Source organism: Haliotis asinina, chromosome 3 (assembly GCF_037392515.1).
Source record: "Haliotis asinina isolate JCU_RB_2024 chromosome 3, JCU_Hal_asi_v2, whole genome shotgun sequence".
Taxonomy (NCBI): domain Eukaryota; kingdom Metazoa; phylum Mollusca; class Gastropoda; order Lepetellida; family Haliotidae; genus Haliotis; species Haliotis asinina.
The window spans coordinates 39,251,672-39,270,752 of NC_090282.1; the positions used below are offsets into that span (position 1 = coordinate 39,251,672).

General features: G+C 41.7%; 1 protein-coding gene across 1 annotated transcript in view; it reads left to right on the top strand.

Moving 5' to 3' along the window:
* LOC137277976 (DENN domain-containing protein 3-like) overlaps positions 1-19,081 on the top strand; it is a 39,236-nt gene extending 20,155 nt beyond the window's left edge. The window contains exons 13-25 of the mRNA XM_067809997.1: positions 2,935-3,071; positions 4,395-4,570; positions 4,930-5,028; positions 5,897-6,080; positions 7,276-7,406; positions 9,587-9,752; positions 10,300-10,496; positions 11,032-11,156; positions 11,872-12,017; positions 12,627-12,763; positions 13,100-13,224; positions 15,160-15,282; positions 18,200-19,081. Of these exons, the coding sequence (XP_067666098.1) occupies positions 2,935-3,071; positions 4,395-4,570; positions 4,930-5,028; positions 5,897-6,080; positions 7,276-7,406; positions 9,587-9,752; positions 10,300-10,496; positions 11,032-11,156; positions 11,872-12,017; positions 12,627-12,763; positions 13,100-13,224; positions 15,160-15,282; positions 18,200-18,421 (1,968 nt within the window). The 3' untranslated portion in view covers positions 18,422-19,081. The remainder of the gene's footprint in view (positions 1-2,934; positions 3,072-4,394; positions 4,571-4,929; positions 5,029-5,896; positions 6,081-7,275; positions 7,407-9,586; positions 9,753-10,299; positions 10,497-11,031; positions 11,157-11,871; positions 12,018-12,626; positions 12,764-13,099; positions 13,225-15,159; positions 15,283-18,199) is intronic.

The following is a 19,081-nucleotide window of genomic DNA, read 5'->3' on the forward strand; positions in this document are numbered from 1 at the left end:
TGTCTGTTAACTTCCTCATAGGGTGGGTAACTTTTTGATTTGAATAAAAGTTTCTGGGATGTTTGGTGACTTTTGATAGACTTGGTGACTTTTTGTAGAGTTGGTGATTTTTTTAGGTAGAGTTGGGACTTTTCGACAGAGTTGGTGACTTTTGGTAGAGTTGATGACTTTTGGTGCAGTTGGTGACTTTTAGTAAAGTGGATGACTTTTGATAGAGTCAGTGGCTTTTCTTTTTAAGATTAGTGACTTTCTGGTGTGTTTGATTACATTCTGGGAGGTTTAGTGACTTTTTGGTAGAGTGGGTGATATTTCTTGTAAGTTTAGTGATTTTCTGGTGTTTGATGCCTTTCTGGTATATTTGATGACTCTGGTCGGTTCAGCAAAATTCTAAGACGTTTAGTGGCTTTTTGGGAGAAATGACTGTGTAGTATCACTGTTGACTTTCTCTAATAGTTCTGCTAATGTTTGACAGACACAGTATTGCACATGGTATACACTTTACATTCCTTATACTTTGGTTGGTTGGTTGGTTGGCCATTTAACGCCTCACTCAGCAATATTTCAGTTCTAAGTTGCAAGTCTGTAAGTAATCAAGTCTGAACCATCTATCCAGTGATCGACAGCATGAACATCGATGAATGCAATAGGGATACAATGACTTGTGTCAACCAAGTCGGCGAGTCTGACCACCTAATCCCATTAGTCTCTTATGACAAGCATGGGTTGCTGAAGATCAATTCTAATAATAATAAGAGTACTTATATGGCGCCTCATCCACATCACTAAGGGACATGCTCTAAGAGCATACACTGAACATCATTATTATTACCCCAGATAACCCAAGTTGCCTGTTAGGCGCTAGAAGGTTATAGTCACATGACCTTATCTCACCAGGTACAGATTTTCTGCTGGGTGGACAGAGACATTTTTTGAACAAACTCACTTGCCTAAGGTGAGACCACATGTTTCACATGTGCTTCGTTGTGGGGCAGGACCGACGTCCTAGAAACTCTCAGGAATCAAGCTGCCAAACACGGCCACCCATCCAAGGACTGTCCGAGCTCAACGGTGCTTAACTTCAACTGATTTTGTGACCTGCGCACTACACACAGGACCACTCGCCACCACAATTCTAACCCAGATCTCCATGGATTCTTATACAGTGGACGTTGCATGTATGTGTAGTATGCACATACCGTGCATTCCTCTTCCTGAAGACGTTTTTTGGTAGACATGAATCTCCAGCAGTGGCCAGAGGTCCCAGACTGGACAATGTATTTACACCTATTGTCCCACATCAGCAGGAAAAGAATGATTAACCATTTCACAGTTTGAGTTGATTGAGTACTAATGTTATGGCTCTTCTGGGGCTAGTTGTCTTTATCTGATTACAGGAAAAATATATATGCCTTGATTTACATTAATGCTTTGAATGCAGTACAGAATTGTACATCCGAGTTAAAACAAATGTAGCATGGAGAAAAGAATAATTTTTTCCCAGTTTTCCTTCAATGGAGACATAGTATAGAATACTAGACAACCACTGTGTGCACTGCGTGGTAAACTAGTGGCATGGATGGTGAAGTATTGTGTTTAACTGTCATTCTGTGTGGCAGTACCAAATATATGATGAGTACTTTGGAATAATTTGTAGAAAATATTGTTAGGACCCTGTTATCTATGCATTTGGAACAGAAACCTATATGAGCAACAATGTCTGTATGGCTAGATCAATTTGATTTCTTGTTGCAAATTTTTGTCCTCACAAAACCTAAAAGCAAGAGAGAAAATTTTGTGAAAAAAATCACCAGTCACAGTCAAAGCGAAAACCCACATAAGTGTCCATGTTAGCTCTCTTAATTTGTTTATATAAACTTTAAAAAGTTGAGTACGTTTAGGTTTTAATATTAGGATTTTACTTCCTAAGTGGGGAAAATTGATTTATATTTTGTCTTACTGATGGAACCATAAAACAAGAACTAACTCAGGATGACACTTGCAACAAGCTGCACAACTGGCGAACAATGAACTGAGGTTTTGATCCAGTCCATGGACTGTATTTTTTGTTGGAGTGTGTAGAATGACCAATTGGTGGTTGCTTGACCATTGTTTTGTCATGACCATTGTTTAATGTACAGTGGTTATGTTACCAGGGATTGACATAGTGTTTAATTTGCATGCAACATTTGCAACAATTGAAATGTTTTAAAGCCTATTTCTGCCCTTGATCAAACTGTTTATCTGTGGTACTCATAATATCACAGCTTAACATGAGCGTAGCCATTTTAAAAGTCAGCATGCAAGATGGGAAATACCTTTTTGGATGAAAACATAGTTTCTTGTTCCAAATATAAATGAAGTTGAACTGTACTTGCATTCATGATAGTGTTCAGGAAATCCAGCTGTCAGGTTTACAGGTTGATATGATTTATTAAACAATAATTTGATTTTTGTAATGTTTATTTGAATCATCAGATGGTAGAAGCATGCTGATTTTCACAACAGCACCTAAATTGTCTGTCTGCTACTCTATGGCACCCTTCCAGAGAATCTGTCCCTTATTTCATATAACAGAAATACACCGGCTATGATTCCTTATGTAAATGCTGAATTCATCAGGTTGCAGTTTGAGTAGGTTTGTCTTCCAGTACATATGTTAACACTGACAGTTTTTGACATGCAAAATTGTGTTTGGATTTATTCAGCCTTCTTGACAGAAACCCCATAGACAAAAGTCCCTCGGACAAGAGCGCTTTTAGACAAAAGCCCCATAGTAAAAATAACAAATGAGACAAAAGCCCAGTCAGTCATGAGAATCTGGAATGCCTTAAAGGAGATCCCATGAGGTGAATCCAGGACATTTGACTACCATTTTAATCAATGCAATTATGTTTTGATTTAGAGAAGCACTAACGACACGACCTCCTACTTCAGGAATGCCGTGACCTTGAACCACGAGGAAGTTATTTGTACTTCAGGGGCATGATGCTGGCAGCTCAAGGAAGCGGGACCAGAGCAATGGATGACTTTCTCAGCCTACACTCAATCAATGCCAGATTGGTGCCTGTACAGTAAGTAGTCCTGATCACAGGAGCATGTCTCATTTAGAAACAGCATTAGAAAGACATATACAGGTGTGTAGACCCTACCCTAGTACTGTATAGAAGAAAAGGGATGTCATGACGAAACCACCCCTTCCTCAATCAAAGTTAGATTTCACCACGTAAAGTATTTTTATGGCCCCACCAAAGTCTACAAATTGAACCAAGCATAATCATGAACCAGTTGTGCCCATTTATGGCTCATTTTGTAGAAAAATCCTCAAGCTTTCCATGACTAGGCAGGGGTTCGAAAATATGCTGAAAAGCCACTTGCCACAGGGCAAGTGACTGCAAGAAGGTAACTTATCCTGACTAATTTTCCACTTGCCCTGATTTTATGATACAATCCTTGATAATAATGTTTACTGGACTATTTATCAAAGAGTGATAATTTCACTCTCTGCTAACTCTTCTTCATTATTATTGCAAACTTTAATAGCTTCATTATGAGCAGATATGAAATTAAATCCAAGATTAGTTGGAGTTTGAAACCATAAGTGGAAACGATCTAGTAGTCCACAGACAAGAAAGATACCTTTATTTGATTGCCCGAAATGAAAAGACAGGGTATGCTGTAAATCATGAAGTTAATGCGAGCATTTTATCAGTGCGAAAAATATGTCTGTACTTTTCACACATTATTATAGCGACACATTTCAGTGTGACCATAACAACGCAGAATATAACAACAATTTAGACATCTCTCATAAAATTAATTTCCATGACACTTATGGGTATCCATTGAACTTTTTCTTCAGCCACTAGTATGTAACAATAGTGGAAGTGTTACACTACATGTAACACCAAAATAGGTCACTTCCTCATTACATGTATCTCAAGTCACATGAAGTTATCACTGGTTACAATCACTGGTCATTGTTTTAAGTAGCTGAAGCACATCTGCTAGACCGGATATTCTCCAACCATGCAGGTTTGTTTCATGATCTTTGATCACCTTTGACGTGTTTCAAGTCGGATAATGTTCATGAATCTTGTCGTAAGACAAGTAGTACCATGCAGTCATGTGACCAAACATGACAGCATAATCAAAACATTGTCAGCTCATTTTCATTCATAGCTTAAGAATCTCAATTCAGGTTATTTGGTAAATACCAAGTGTGAAAAGAAAATGAACAACATGAAAGATTCAGGGTGTCACATTTTATCATCAACGCCAATTCCTGAGCTCGCATTAATTTTGTGACGCATTTTAGATGAGATCCTCGCACTCGCATTTGTTTCATTATGCATTAGTTTCATGATTTAGAGTACCACTTTGTGTCTTGTGTGCAGATTTGTGAGGCAGCTTTTGAATAGAATACCAAGGACAGACCAAGCCTCTCTGTGCAAAAGGCGAGGCAGTTTCCTGCTAGATGAACTCATTATTCCTGTAGACGAGGACAGTTTGTCCAGGAGTAATAAGAGAATCGTGTACCATGGCAGTGTGTCACTGCCTGAGAAGGATGTAGGTGAGTAGGTTGGGTATGCAAGTTTTTCCTGGAAGAGTATTATCCACAGTTGTAGTGTTTCACTGCCTGAGAGGGATGTAGAAGAGGGGGTAGGGTATGCAAAGTTTTCACTGAAAGAGTAAGTGAATTATCCACAGTTGTAGTGTTTCACTGCCTGAGAGGGATGTAGAAGAGTGTATAGGGTATGCAAAGTTTTCACTGGAAGAGTATGTGAGCTATCCACAGTTGTAGTGTTTCACTGCCTGAGAGGGATGTAGAAGAGTGGGTAGGGTAAGGATGGTGTGTTGAGGCTGTCTCCTCCTCGTCATTGCTTCTCTCACCTGGTTGTTTCACTTGGTTTTGGTATGACTTTTTTCCAGTACTGGATGAGTTTGTAGATGCCATATCAATGTTGGAGATTGCCAATGACTATGACACCATGCAGAGACTCTTCTTCTCCCTCTGCACGATGGAGAATGGTAAGAACGCTAACAATCATCACCTGTCTAATCCGGCACACTGTCAAAACCAGCATAAAATTTTGGTCCCACCATTTTGCAATGATATTATGATCATTAGAACATTGTCTAATCCGGCACTTGTCTATTCCATATTCCGGCTCGACTTTTCAGCCCTAACAAGCAATTTTAACTGTAATTAACACTATCTAAACCAGCATGGGTTTGAGCAGTCCAATCAAGGACCCATTATTCAACACACTAATTAATCCTCTTGGTGCGCTAGAGTGAATGCATGGTGAATCAAATGCTCTAAGCCATCATGAGAGTGAGCAGATCTATCAAGGTCCCTTGATCCACTACACTCCTTATTGCTTTTGTTTGTTGCACAATTTATAGACATAAACAGATTGATGAGTGTAAATGGCAGCCTTGTTGGAAAATGAAAATCGCTGTCTAATCCATCACTCTAACTAAACCGGCATTTCATTTCAGTCCAGTGGTTTCCCTGTAATCATGAGAATACACAGTGACAAGTATGCAAACCTGATCATGTCACTTTTACTGGCTCAAATGATCGGCGGTCTAAGTTTCCTTTAATGCTGGAAGCAATTGGAAACAGTGTCTTAACAAGACAACAGGTGTCACAGTGGCCCTATCATGTAAGACAGATCAGCCTCCTGTGGTATTACACAGACAGTAAAACCCTTTGGTTTACTTTTGTTTACTTTTGAATTCCTATGCTTCAAACACTCAATAACACCCGGAAACTGACACCGTCGGTTCCAAGTGTTTACCCATACTTCAGACACTCAATAACACCCCGAAATTGGTCAACACATGATGTTTATCTCCTAATTATCAAAGCTGTCCAAACTGGCTGTTCCAGCTGTGCCAGTGGTGGATCAGAAGACGCTGGAGAGTTTTGTGGACTGTCACAGAGAAAGCCAGCTTCAGTGTGACAGCCTGAAGATCAAGAACAGCAAGCTGCACCAGGATGAGAGTGTGCTCAAGGTGTCGGGACTCATCAAGACTGATTTTGGCACTGGCAGAATAGCCCTCACTGAAAAGAGGTAATCTCCTCAAATAAGTGCCAACATCAGAAGTACTATATCTCCCCAAATAAGTGCCAACATCAGAAGTACTATATCTCCCCAAATAAGTGCCAACATCGGAAGTACCATATCTCCTCAAATAAGTGCCAACATCAGAAGTACTATATCTCCTCAAATAAGTGCCAACATCAGAAGTACCATATCTCCTCAAATAAGTGCCAACATCGAAAGTACCATATCTCCTCAAATAAGTGCCAACATCAAAAGTACCATATCTCCTCAAATAAGTGCCAACATCAGAAGTACCATATGTCCTCAAATAAGTGCCAACATCAGAAGTACCATATCTCCTCAAATAAGTGCCAACATCAGAAGTACTATATCCCCTCAAATAAGTGCCAACGTCAGAAGTACCATATCTCCTCAAATAAGTGCCAACATCAGAAGTACCATATCTCCTCAAATAAGCACAGGATATTTAATATGCACCTGGCCTCTAATAAGCGCTGACCCGTGAAGGTCTGGGTTTGAATATTGACTGTCAGTAACCCATGTTTGTCGTAAGAGGTGACTAACGGGATCGGGTGATCAGATTTGCAATGTTATGGGTTAATGATTGCACAAATCGATGTTCATGCTGTTGATCACTGAATTATAATACTCACTAGCAATTAATTACACCCAATAAGTGCAATAAGTGCCAGGTCTCTTATAAGTATTGGGCCTCTGATGAGCACCAGGTCTGGAAATCTGCTGAAAGAATGAGCGCCTGGGCACTTATTAGAGGAAATACAGTATCTGATACCTATTCCATGAGGCAGACGGTCCAAATTTCACATGCCCTTACATCTTTCGTTTGAATATCAAATGACACGAAAGTTGTCAGTAATTGTCAGTCTCTTTCAACACTCCCAGTTTTATGTCAGGATGTGACACTTGAATGTGTTGATACAAACATTCAGCATATAATTTACTTCCATGATAACTGAACCCTTCTGTTAACAGCAAGTGAATCGAAATCAACAAGCTAAAACTGCTTCTAGTTAGCATGGGTCCAAGTGAAGACGTCAGTAACCATTTTGACAGTATGAAAGACACTACTAACAATATGATAAAATTAAATTCAACAGACAGTTGTTTCAGAGTTGAACAAAAATGTCTCTTTCCTGTAAATTTATCTCCAGAATACTTACCCAGAGTTGTGAATCTGCAGGTTATTTTTGCTGAAAGATGTCTCAAACCGCTACAAGGAAATAATAAAGCTGAGAGACATTGACCGACTGGAGAAGTCCCAGAATCACACTTTCCTAAAGAAAGTGGATACTCTTGTGATACAAGCTAAAGGTAACTTTCCCAATAATTGACCATAGTCCACTCAGGGAAAAGAAATAATATGTGTCTGCCCTGTTAATTGACAGTATGACCTTTGGTCAGGAATTGTTCGGTTTCATCCTGTCGACCAATGCTGTTCAGCCAATTGAAGAAATGATCTGTGTCTCCCCTTTTGTCCATCACTACTAGCTGTTATTCTTGTTGAAGAAATGGTTTTTTTGCAGAACACATACCACCATTAAGAGTTTTTGCCTGTGCCAATAGATCTGTTGTATTTGCCATTCTTTTTCAGAAGTCCTTCTTGGGGTACATATAGGCATAAAACGTCCATTTTAAACATCCATCCCATGACAGTTGTAACTATTTTTCAGAATAATATTTACAAAACAAAAAACTTGCTTTCATCTTGTGAGTCCACCCTTAAAGGCCCCACAGGGCCCCTTACACGCAAGAGCAGATAACTCTCTCTGTCTACCTCCTACCGTATACTGTCTGCCTTGTTTCGAGGAATATGGAAGTCTGTCAAGCTTCTCATTAATCCCTCAGGTGCCCATTCTCAGTCTGAATGGGGCACCACACCCAAAATCCTCAGTGCAGGTTTTGAATGCTATAACGCTTCTATGACAGAAATGAGTACAACCTATTGTCCTGCGCTCCCCTAACCCAAGGTGACTGTTTGGAATGCCTTTCTTCGAGCCCCCCCACTTCCCCTAAGCAAAGGTGACTGTTTGGAATGCCTTTCTTCGCGCCCCCCCCCCACCTCCCCTAACCCAAGGTGACTGTTTGGAATGCCTTTCTTTGAGCCCCCCACCTCCCCTAACCCAAGGTGATTGTTTGGAATGCCTCTCTCCGAGCCCCCCACCTCCCCTAACCCAAGGTGACTGTTTGGAATGCCTTTCTTCGCGCCCCCCCCCCCACCTCCCCTAACCCAAGGTGACTGTTTGGAATGCCTTTCTTTGAGCCCCCCACCTCCCCTAACCCAAGGTGATTGTTTGGAATGCCTCTCTCCGAGCCCCCCACCTCCCCTAACCCAAGGTGACTGTTTGGAATGCCTTTCTTCGCGCCCCCCACCTCCCCTAACCCAAGGTGATTGTTTGGAATGCCTCTCTCCGAGCCCCCCACCTCCCCTAACCTAAGGTGACTGTTTGGAATGCCTCTCTTCGAGCCGCCTGTCACATGACCAAGCTGGTGTAATAGTGAGCCAACACTTGTTTGGCTATGTTTTTGCTATTCAGGGGATTTTTGTGCACTAATAGCTTTTCCCTCTTCCCAAGACTTCTTTGGGAGTCTGTATTAATCAATACTTTGGATGATGGTGCCTTACCCTCCTCAAGCAGAGAGCATTCGGTGGAGGTGTTTTATCCTGATTTTTACTCGTGCAATGATGTTTGTACTCATTTGATTACCTCAGGAAGTTTTTAGCAAGGCTAATAATTTCCCAGGGTTCTTTACCTTAAACATTTTTATGCTGTCCCTATCCTTAGGGACAGCTAGTTCATGGTTATTTAGGTTAAGAGTTGTTTTGGCATGTCCGCATACAGTCAGCATACAAGCTTGGGCTCCCCATTTCCCACCCTAGCCACACCGGACCTGATTGACATCATCAGTCAGGTGGCTTGGTAAGTCTGTTTTTTTCTATTTCCCTATCAGTTGTAGATTTCAGTCCACCATGGGTTTAGCTGTTGCCAGACAGAATACCACTCTCAGTTCACAATCTTTGGGAGTCTGTCTTATGCTTAAATGTATGCCAAGGAGGACTTCTTCTGAGAAATAATTATACAAACCTGAAGAGGTTACAGATTCTTTGAAGAAAGTTCTCATTGGGGTACGGCCACCCTCCTCCCCTCTGTTGATAAGTTCAGCATGAAAACTGAGGTGTGAGGTATTCGGCGAGAGTTACCTGCTCTTGGCTGTGGGGGACTCAGTGGGACCCTGGAGGAGTTGTCTCACAAGACAAAAACATGTTTTTTGTTTTGTAAATATTGAATGGAAAAATATAGTTACAACTGTCAGAATTTTCAAATGGACATTTTAATGCTTATAAGGACCCCAAGGAGGACCTCTTCAGGTTTGTATAAATGTTTTTCTAAAACATTGTGCTTGAAAGTGAGTTTGATGCCGTTTTATATATCTAATCAAACAATAATGTTATACGAACCCTTCGAGAATCTATATTGTCAGTGTGTTTCCAGATGGGCCATTCAAGTTCACGGCATGGCTGAAAGAAGAGAGAAACTGCTGGTTTATGTTGATCGAGGAGATGAAGGCTGGGAAAGTTGTTGCTGAAGCAACTAGGGATTTGACAGCAATACATCAAGCAACAGTCAATGTGATGCTCATCGATGCTGTCATAAGAAGGTGATGCATTGTCCTTTGACATTGGAACTAGTATAATACCTGGTATTTATTGAAGTATTTGAACAGTCATCCACGTCAAGAATATTAAGTTTGTCAGGTGGTCAGATCTTCCTTGTCCTATCATCTCTATCCTTAGACAAGGAGGAATCATGTGATTTCTCTTTTAGATCTGTTCAGGTCTATTTGAAATGAGATGTTTTTGGTTTTTAGTGAGTGTGTGGATTTTGTTTTACACCGCTTTTAGCAATATTCCAGCAATATCACAGCAGGTGACATCAGAAATTGGCTTCACACATTGTACCCTTGTAGGGAATTGAACTTGTGCCTTCTGCATGGTGATCGAATGCCTTAACGAGTATGCTACCCCACCACTCTCCTTGGTTTGGAAGAAACCATACATATCTTGGGGGTTTCTCAGAGAGGTAAAGTTTGGAGAACTACATCACAGGGAGCTCTTTCCTGCTACAGAATCGTTGATGAGGCTTACTGAATGTATACAGTTCTTATGCACTTCATCAACATGAGTTCCAATGATTTGTTTTAACAGTGGAAACGAGAATGGGTCATCTCATGAGGAGAATGTGACAGCCTCTGCCGAGAATTTGTGTCACTTCACAAAGTACATGCTAGAGGGTCGACATAACCTTCCCAAAGACACTGTGGAAGCTCTGCAGCACAGAGTGGACCCAAACATTGGGGACAGAGATCGCAAAACAGTGGAGGCCATTCTCTACACTCCAGGAAGTGAGTTACATTTTCTGTAGACCTGTTGTTGCCCTGTTCCAGATATATATATTACTGCCCAATCACAAGATCTTTTGGGGACCAGTTTCCAGAAGCTGATGGAAATATATATGATAATATATTCTCTCCCTAAATGTGTATATCATCACTCAGCTGCAGTGACAAAAGAAAAGACTAGATTGAGTTACAGCACAGGGCTCATCCACCACTCATCCAGTTCACAATCAATCAATCAATCAATCAATCAATCAATCAATCAATCAATCAACCAACCAACCAGTCAACCAACCAACCAACCAATCAATCAATCATCAACCAACATCAGTCATCAATCATTAAGATCTAGTGACTTTTCATGTAGCTTTCATATCTCCTAGGCTTACGACAGCTTTGTGAAACAGGGCCCTGTATTAGTTCATGGCCAGGCCACTGATGGATGAGCAAATGTGAGTCAGTTTGAATCATAGTTATAATTATATGAGTTTAGGGTCACGGTCTGCATGACCTGTATTTCCTGTCTGTTCTTCCTACACAGCTGACGGTACGAGTGAGCAGTTGCCGCCCCGTCTGTGGTGTGGGATGGGTGATGGCAAGGTGAAGGTCTTTGACGCCACAACATGGGAACTGGAGGACAAGATAGTACAGACCAAGAACACAGCAGTGAGTTGTTGTCTCCCAAACAACAGACACCATATTATTAACAGTTATATCTGTAATCTTTGTGTCATGCTAAAGTCTCCACATTTCACATTTCATACAGTCTCCATATTTCAGTCATATTCTCAGGAGCACAGCATTGTGACTGAATGTTTCAATAACAAGATGTCAGTATATAAAAGGAATGTTGTATGAAGAGATGGACCAAACAGACCCATGCCTGTTTCATGTAATTAAAGTGAAAAGGTAGATTGTCAAAATTCCCGCGAGTAGGGAGATCACGTCACTTCCGTGACTACATCCGTAGATTACACAAGGTAGCCATTCAGGGAATGGCGAATCAATGTCTGTCTGATCTCTACTAGCAAAGCTTGAGGTAATATGCATAAGACCTATGGTAAGGTAAGTATTTAAATATCTAAAATATTTAGATTTTAATAAATTGTCAAAATTGGTTTATTATTATTTTATTGTCAATATTATTATTGTAGGATTATTATTGTAGGATAGCACAAATGTATATTTATTCATATAGCGCTAGTACATGCTCAAAGCACTGGTGTTTTTTCTCTCGCACATTTGATGTAAATCTCAACAGCACATCATATCAATCTCAGCTCGAAGGGGAGTATAAAACAGACTTCAGGTTTTACAGAGAGCAGATATTGTTGGAAGGGTTATAAAATGGTGAAATCTGACCCTGCTTTCAACATTACAGGCCTGCCTAGTGCCAGTCGGGGAAACCCAGGTTTGGGTGGGATCACACGGCATTTACATCATCGATACCGAGACCATCGTGTGTAACAAGACGCTGTCGGAACATCAGGACCTGGTCACAGGCATTGTCATTTCAAAGGATAAAAGGTAAATTCTTTGTCAGTATTCACTTGCGGAGACTTATTTTCTGTGCTAGTATGATTAGAAATGACTTGACCAAACCTACACAGTCGACAAACTTAAACTGTTCATTCACACTAACCAATTCACCCTTTCATTCACCTACCATTCACTAACCAATTCATCCTTTTACTCCCCTACCATTCACCGACCAATTCATCCTTTCATTCACCTACCATTCACTAACCAATTCATCCTTTCATTCACCAACCATTCACCAGCCAATTCACCTACCATTCACTAACCAATTCATCATTTTATTGACCTACAATTCACCAACCAATTCACCCTTTCATTCACCTACCATTCACTAACCAATTCATCATTTTATTGACCTACAATTCACCGACCAATTCACCCTTTCTGTCACCTACCATTCACCAACAACTTTATTCATTCATTTCTTACCATTTCCCCACACACTCTCCCACCATTCACAAGCTTGTCGAGTGACCATTGGTCCCATCTTTTACCCACAATACACCACCATCACCAACCAAGTCCCCATGCACTCCCCCACTGACTGCACATCACGGAGTTCCCACAGCAGGAGTCAGTATCGTGGTTGTATTTCAGACATGCCCTCTCGGCCAGTGTGTCGGGGTTGATCATAATGTGGGAGATCCAAACTCTGACGCTGCTCAAGAAGTTTCAGCTGGAGGACAACACCAGTCTGAGGTCCCTGAAGATCATCGGCAACCAACTGTGGTGTGGTAAGAGACAGTCTTACCATCATGGACGATCAGAGCAGTGATGACTCATGCCTGCATGCAGTATTCCAGCTGTAAGGCAGTGGTCTGAAAATAATTGAGTCTGGACCAGATAATCCAATGTTCAACAGCAAGAGCTTTGATCTTCGCAACTGTGATATGATGGCATGTGTCAACCAAGTCAGGGAGTCTGACCAGTTCTAACCCAGATCTTCACAGGTTGAATGAGAATACTGACTAGAGATTTGTCAGGTCAGAAACACTTCCTGTGAGGTGTTAGCACCCCATTTGCTGTAGATAATCAGTGAATTGAAAGTGATATCATCATTTTTTCAACAGGGCTGTGGAAGAGAATTTCTGTTTTGAATTGGAATGGAGAAGAACTAGAGACATTCCGTTTCCATAGCAGTGAGGGAAATGGGCGTAATGTGGACCTGGATTGTTTTGCTGTCACAGACGTGGAGGTAATAACACATTCATCAAATGTCTAACACCATTACAGTCCATTTGGCTTAGGAGCAGACCAACGAATTGCAATCTAACTCAAAAACTAACAAACACAAAATGATCAGTGAAGCAATGAAACAATCAAAACATCAGACCAAGTATGTGACTTTTTGTGCCAAATTTCTGCCCTAGAAATAAAGAATTTGTTTAACAGACTATCATGAAGATATTGAATACGGTCACTATTTGTTATGATGGAGAAGTGCAGAGAAAGGGACAGTGAGGTGTTATAGAAGTATGTCCACAAGCGCCGACAAGCTTACTTATTCTTTAACCTGAACTGTGCCGGCTCCATCCTTTCGCACACACCTGGCTGTCCCTTTCTCTGCAGTCCTCCCTTGTAACAAAGAGTGTACTGTGTGTTTTAGGGCTTAAATTCTGCAAAAACCTCACGGAGTTGGTGTGAGTCAAGAGTTGGTTTTGAGTTGCTTTATGACCAAGGTTACCTTAATTAACTGTGCAAAATTTGAAACCTGACAGAGGCAAAGCTACCATAAAGGAAAACACTCTGGGCTTACACATGGTAGTAGCAAAACAGTTGAGCAAGCACTCAATGCTAAGTAAAAATAAAGCTTACCCACCTTTCAGGCTTACACAAAAACACTGGACCCGTGGAGGTCCAGGTAAGAATATTGGCTTTCAGTAACCCATCCTGGTCATAAGAGGCAACTAACGGGATCAGGTGGTCAGGCTCGCTGACTTGGTTGACACGTCATCAGTTCACAGTTTTACAGATCAGTGCCTTTGATCACTGGATTATCTGGTCCAGACTCAATTATTTACTAACTGCCTTCATGCACAGGCAAACTGTAGTGCAAAAGGGGTTGCGCAGCATAGAGAATATGACAAGTCGTCTTATATGCGAGCAAAGGTTGGCACTGTTCCTTCCTTGCTTTGCATCGAAAAATATTTTTCATGTCAAAATAAATATCACCATCATCAAAAGTACACTTCCATTTTCTCACTGGGCTGTGATCTAACATTTCGTACCCCATCTTTAGTAATTACTTATATGAAATATGTTTTATTCATTTTAAGCGCAACTCACGGTATTCAGATCGTTCTTCACCTCGATTACCCCTGCCAGCTTCCGGCTGAACGGAGTGACGAAATAAAAATATGCAGAAATTAGAAAGACGTACGATATTGCCTAATTTTATCATGAACCTGTTGGGTTTTATTTGTCTTATCTGTCGTTGCTATTGGTAGAATTTTCTTAACATTCATATTACACAAAAACACTTCTGGCGCAATAGGCGAATGAAGCAGGGGATGTAACTGTAAGTATTCCATGTAGAATAATACCCACCTGTTCCTTCACTCCGTTGAACCAGAAGCTGGAAGGGGGAATGGAGGTGAAGAACGGTCTGATTTACCACGAGCTGCGCTCAAAATGTTGAATAAAAAATATTACATGTGAGTAATTGTTCAGCATTGGGTTGGAAATATGAGAGCACAACCCAGTGAAGAAGTGGGTGTGTACTTTTGATGGTGACGATATTATATTTTTGACATGAAAAATATTTTTCGAACTGAAGCAAGGAAAGTATGTTGCCAACCTTTGCTTGCTTCATTCGCATGTAAGAAGACTGGTTATTTTCTCTTTACTGCGCAACCCATTTGCGCTACAGTTTGCCTGTGCTTCATATAGCTGAAATATTGCTGAATGTGGCATAAAACAAAACTCACTCACTCAGAAACATTGGCTTGCTACATGCCTAACTGAGACTACATGTTCTGTTAGAAGAAAATTGGATTGATGGAAACATGCAATGCAAGCATTCAACATTGCAAACATTATAGGATTTCCTTGTAAACTGTTACTGAGGATTACAGTCCTGCAACAAACACACTCATAGCAGCATGACTAGGATGGGTGTTGACTGCTGCAGGTGTGGGCTGGAGTGCGACGGGAAGGGATGCTCGTGGTGTGGGACAGAAACACAGGGTCACAGAGGGCAACGATACGACTGGAGTGCCGAGGCATCAGTACCCTGCTGCTGTGTGACAACAAGGTAATGGTACATCTAGATGGTCGGGGCGTCAGTACACTACTGCTGTGTGACAACAAGGTAATAGTACATCTAGATGGTCGGGGCGTCAGTACACTACTGCTGTGTGACAACAAGGTAATAGTACATCTAGATGGTCGGGGCATCAGTACACTACTGCTTTGTGACAACAAGGTAATAGTACATCTAGATGATCGGGGCATCAGTACTCTACTGCTCTGTGACAACAAGGTAATAGTACATCCAGATGGTCGGGGCGTCAGTACACTACTGCTGTGTGACAACAAGGTAATAGTACATCTAGATGGTCGGGGCATCAGTACACTACTGCTGTGTGACAACACGGTAATGGTACATCTAGATGGTCGGGGCGTCAGTACACTACTGCTGTGTGACAACACGGTAATGGTACATCTAGATGGTCGGGGCATCAGTACACTACTGCTGTGTGACAACAAGGTAATGGCACATCTAGATGGTCGGGGCGTCAGTACACTACTGCTGTGTGACAACAAGGTAATAGTACGTCTAGATGGTTGCGGCATCAGTACTCTACTGCTGTGTGACAACACGGTAATGGTACGTCTAGATGGTTGGGGCATCAGTACACTACTGCTGTGTGACAACAAAGTAATAGTACATCTAGATGGTCGGGGCGTCAGTACACTACTGCTGTGTGACAACAAGGTAATGGTACATCTAGATGGTCGGGGCGTCAGTACACTACTGCTGTGTGACAACACGGTAATGGTACATCTAGATGGTCGGGGCATCAGTACACTACTGCTATGTGACAACAAGGTAATAGTACATCTAGATGGTCGGGGCGTCAGTACACTACTGCTCTGTGACAACAAGGTAATGGTACATCTAGATGGTCAGGGCGCCAGTACACTACTGCTGTGTGACAACACGGTAATGGTACATCCAGATGGTCGGGGCATCAGTACACTACTGCTGTGTGACAGCAAGGTAGTGGTACATCTAGATGGTCGGGGCATCAGTACTCTACTGCTGTGTGACAACACGGTAATGGTACATCTAGATGGTCGGGGCGTCAGTACACTACTGCTGTGTGACAACACGGTAATGGTATATCTAGATGGTCGGGACGTCAGTACACCACTGCTGTGTGACAACACGGTAATGGTACATCTAGATGGTCGGGGCATCAGTACACTACTGCTGTGTGACAACAAGGTAATGGCACATCTAGATGGTCGGGGCGTCAGTACACTACTGCTGTGTGACAACAAGGTAATAGTACATCTAGATGATCGGGACATCAGTACTCTACTGCTGTGTGACAACACGGTAATGGTACGTCTAGATGGTTGGGGCATCAGTACACTACTGCTGTGTGACAACAAGGTAATAGTACATCTAGATGGTCGGGGCGTCAGTACACTACTGCTGTGTGACAACAAGGTAGTGGTACATCTAGATGGTCGGGGCGTCAGTACACTACTGCTGTGTGACAACAAGGTAATAGTACATCTAGATGGTCGGGGCATCAGTACACTACTGCTGTGTGACAACACGGTAATGGTACATCTAGATGGTCGGGGCGTCAGTACACTACTGCTGTGTGACAACAAGGTAATGGTACATCTAGATGGTCGGGGCGTCAGTACACTACTGCTGTGTGACAACACGGTAATGGTACATCTAGATGGTCGGGGCATCAGTACACTACTGCTATGTGACAACAAGGTAATAGTACATCTAGATGGTCGGGGCGTCAGTACACTACTGCTGTGTGACAACAAGGTAATGGTACATCTAGATGGTCAGGGCGCCAGTACACTACTGCTGTGTGACAACACGGTAATGGTACATCCAGATGGTCGGGGCATCAGTACACTACTGCTGTGTGACAGCAAGGTAGTGGTACATCTAGATGGTCGGGGCATCAGTACTCTACTGCTGTGTGACAACACGGTAATGGTACATCTAGATGGTCGGGGCGTCAGTACACTACTGCTGTGTGACAACACGGTAATGGTATATCTAGATGGTCGGGGCATCAGTACACCACTGTGTGACAACAAGGTAATAGTACATCTAGATGGTCGGGGCGTCAGTACACTACTGCTGTGTGACAACACGGTAATGGTACATCTAGATGGTCGGGGTGTCAGTACACTACTGCTGTGTGACAACAAGGTAATGGTACATCCAGATGGTCGGGGCATCAGTACACTGCTGCTGTGTGACAACAAGGTAATAGTACATCTAAATGGTCGGGGCGTCAGTACACTGCTGCTGTGTGACAACACGGTAATAGTACATCTAGATGGTCGGGGCGTCAGTACACTACTGCTGTGTGACAACAAGGTAATAATACATGTAGATGGTCGGGGCATCAGTACACTACTGCTGTGTGACAACACTGTAATGGTACATTAGCAGGGTCAAGGTATCAGTACAGTATTTCTGTCTGACAACAGGACTGAAAGCTGTTACACAATGACATTTTCTAAATTTTCTAAATGGCATTGTGTAATCATAGCTTGCGGATGTGAAAACCATACTAATTTACACATATCAGAGGGGTATACACAATCCACAGTCTAGACTACCAGTTCTCTGCCTTCCACTTTAGTGGAAGTTGCGGTGGCTGAGTGGTTTAGATGGCTGAGTGGGGAATGCAGCTGACTGGTGCATGACTCAGAGGGTGTGGGTTCGAATCCCAGATCAGACTTAACCCAACAAAAGTACCAGAATCTTTACTTTATTAAGAAAGTGTAATCACAAATATAACATGTAAGAAGGTAATAGTACATCTGGAGTGTCGAGGCAACAGTACACAACTCCTATGTGGCACAGGGTAATAACATATCTTTGTTGTGAAGACAACAAAACACTGAATTATGATCATCTTTCACAAATATGTCATGAAGTCCATATCCTGTTGTAGATTTGGGTGGGCACCAAGGCAGGGACCATCTACATCTACCTCACCAACACCCACCAGCTGTGGAAGACACTGCACGCCCATGACGACGCTGTGCGTTCACTCTGCCTCGCCGACGTTCGTTACGTCATGAGTGGTGGAGGCAGCAAGGACGGGAAGGTGGCAATATGGACGCCATCTATCCTTGAATTATCCGACAGTTATGCTGATAATGTTCCCATATGAAACACCACTTATGTCAACTACTGTACATTGCAGATTGAAGATTTTTTTACATTTATATTCCAGACCGCAAGTTCAAAATCTTGTTTTGTCAATGGGTACAGCAGCAGGTGTATTATTTTACTATGTTTGCCATTTTCTTTCTTATCCTGATTTCTTCAGAATATCAGTATATTTGTTAAATGGTACATGAAGCATTCTCCATTTGGTTTATTTATTGATTTTGTTTCTACCCTGAAACTATGTATGGCTTTTCACTTATTCAGAAAGAAATGGCACTCTGTTTGCCTGTTCTTTTTTCTGCTTCAGGTAGAACTGGAAATAATGACAGCTTTATGCAAAAGGTGTTTGGGGATGTGAGCCAATCAAATGTCAATTTAAACAGTTTGGCATCATTTACCGCCTTCATTCCAATGAAAAGAAAACCATAAATAGTTATCAATGGTGCCATTCAAAACATTTCCTCAGAAAAAACAGATAATTTATGACATATTCAAAGCAATATGAAAGTTACTTCCAGAATCATGGCATAAGGAAATACTCATTGTTTTAAATATACTTGTAACACAAACTCTACCTTACACGGGTTTTGCTTGTGTAAAATATGTACATGTTTTCAAAACTTCATTAATATATGTTCCCAAAAACTAATTCCATCGTCAG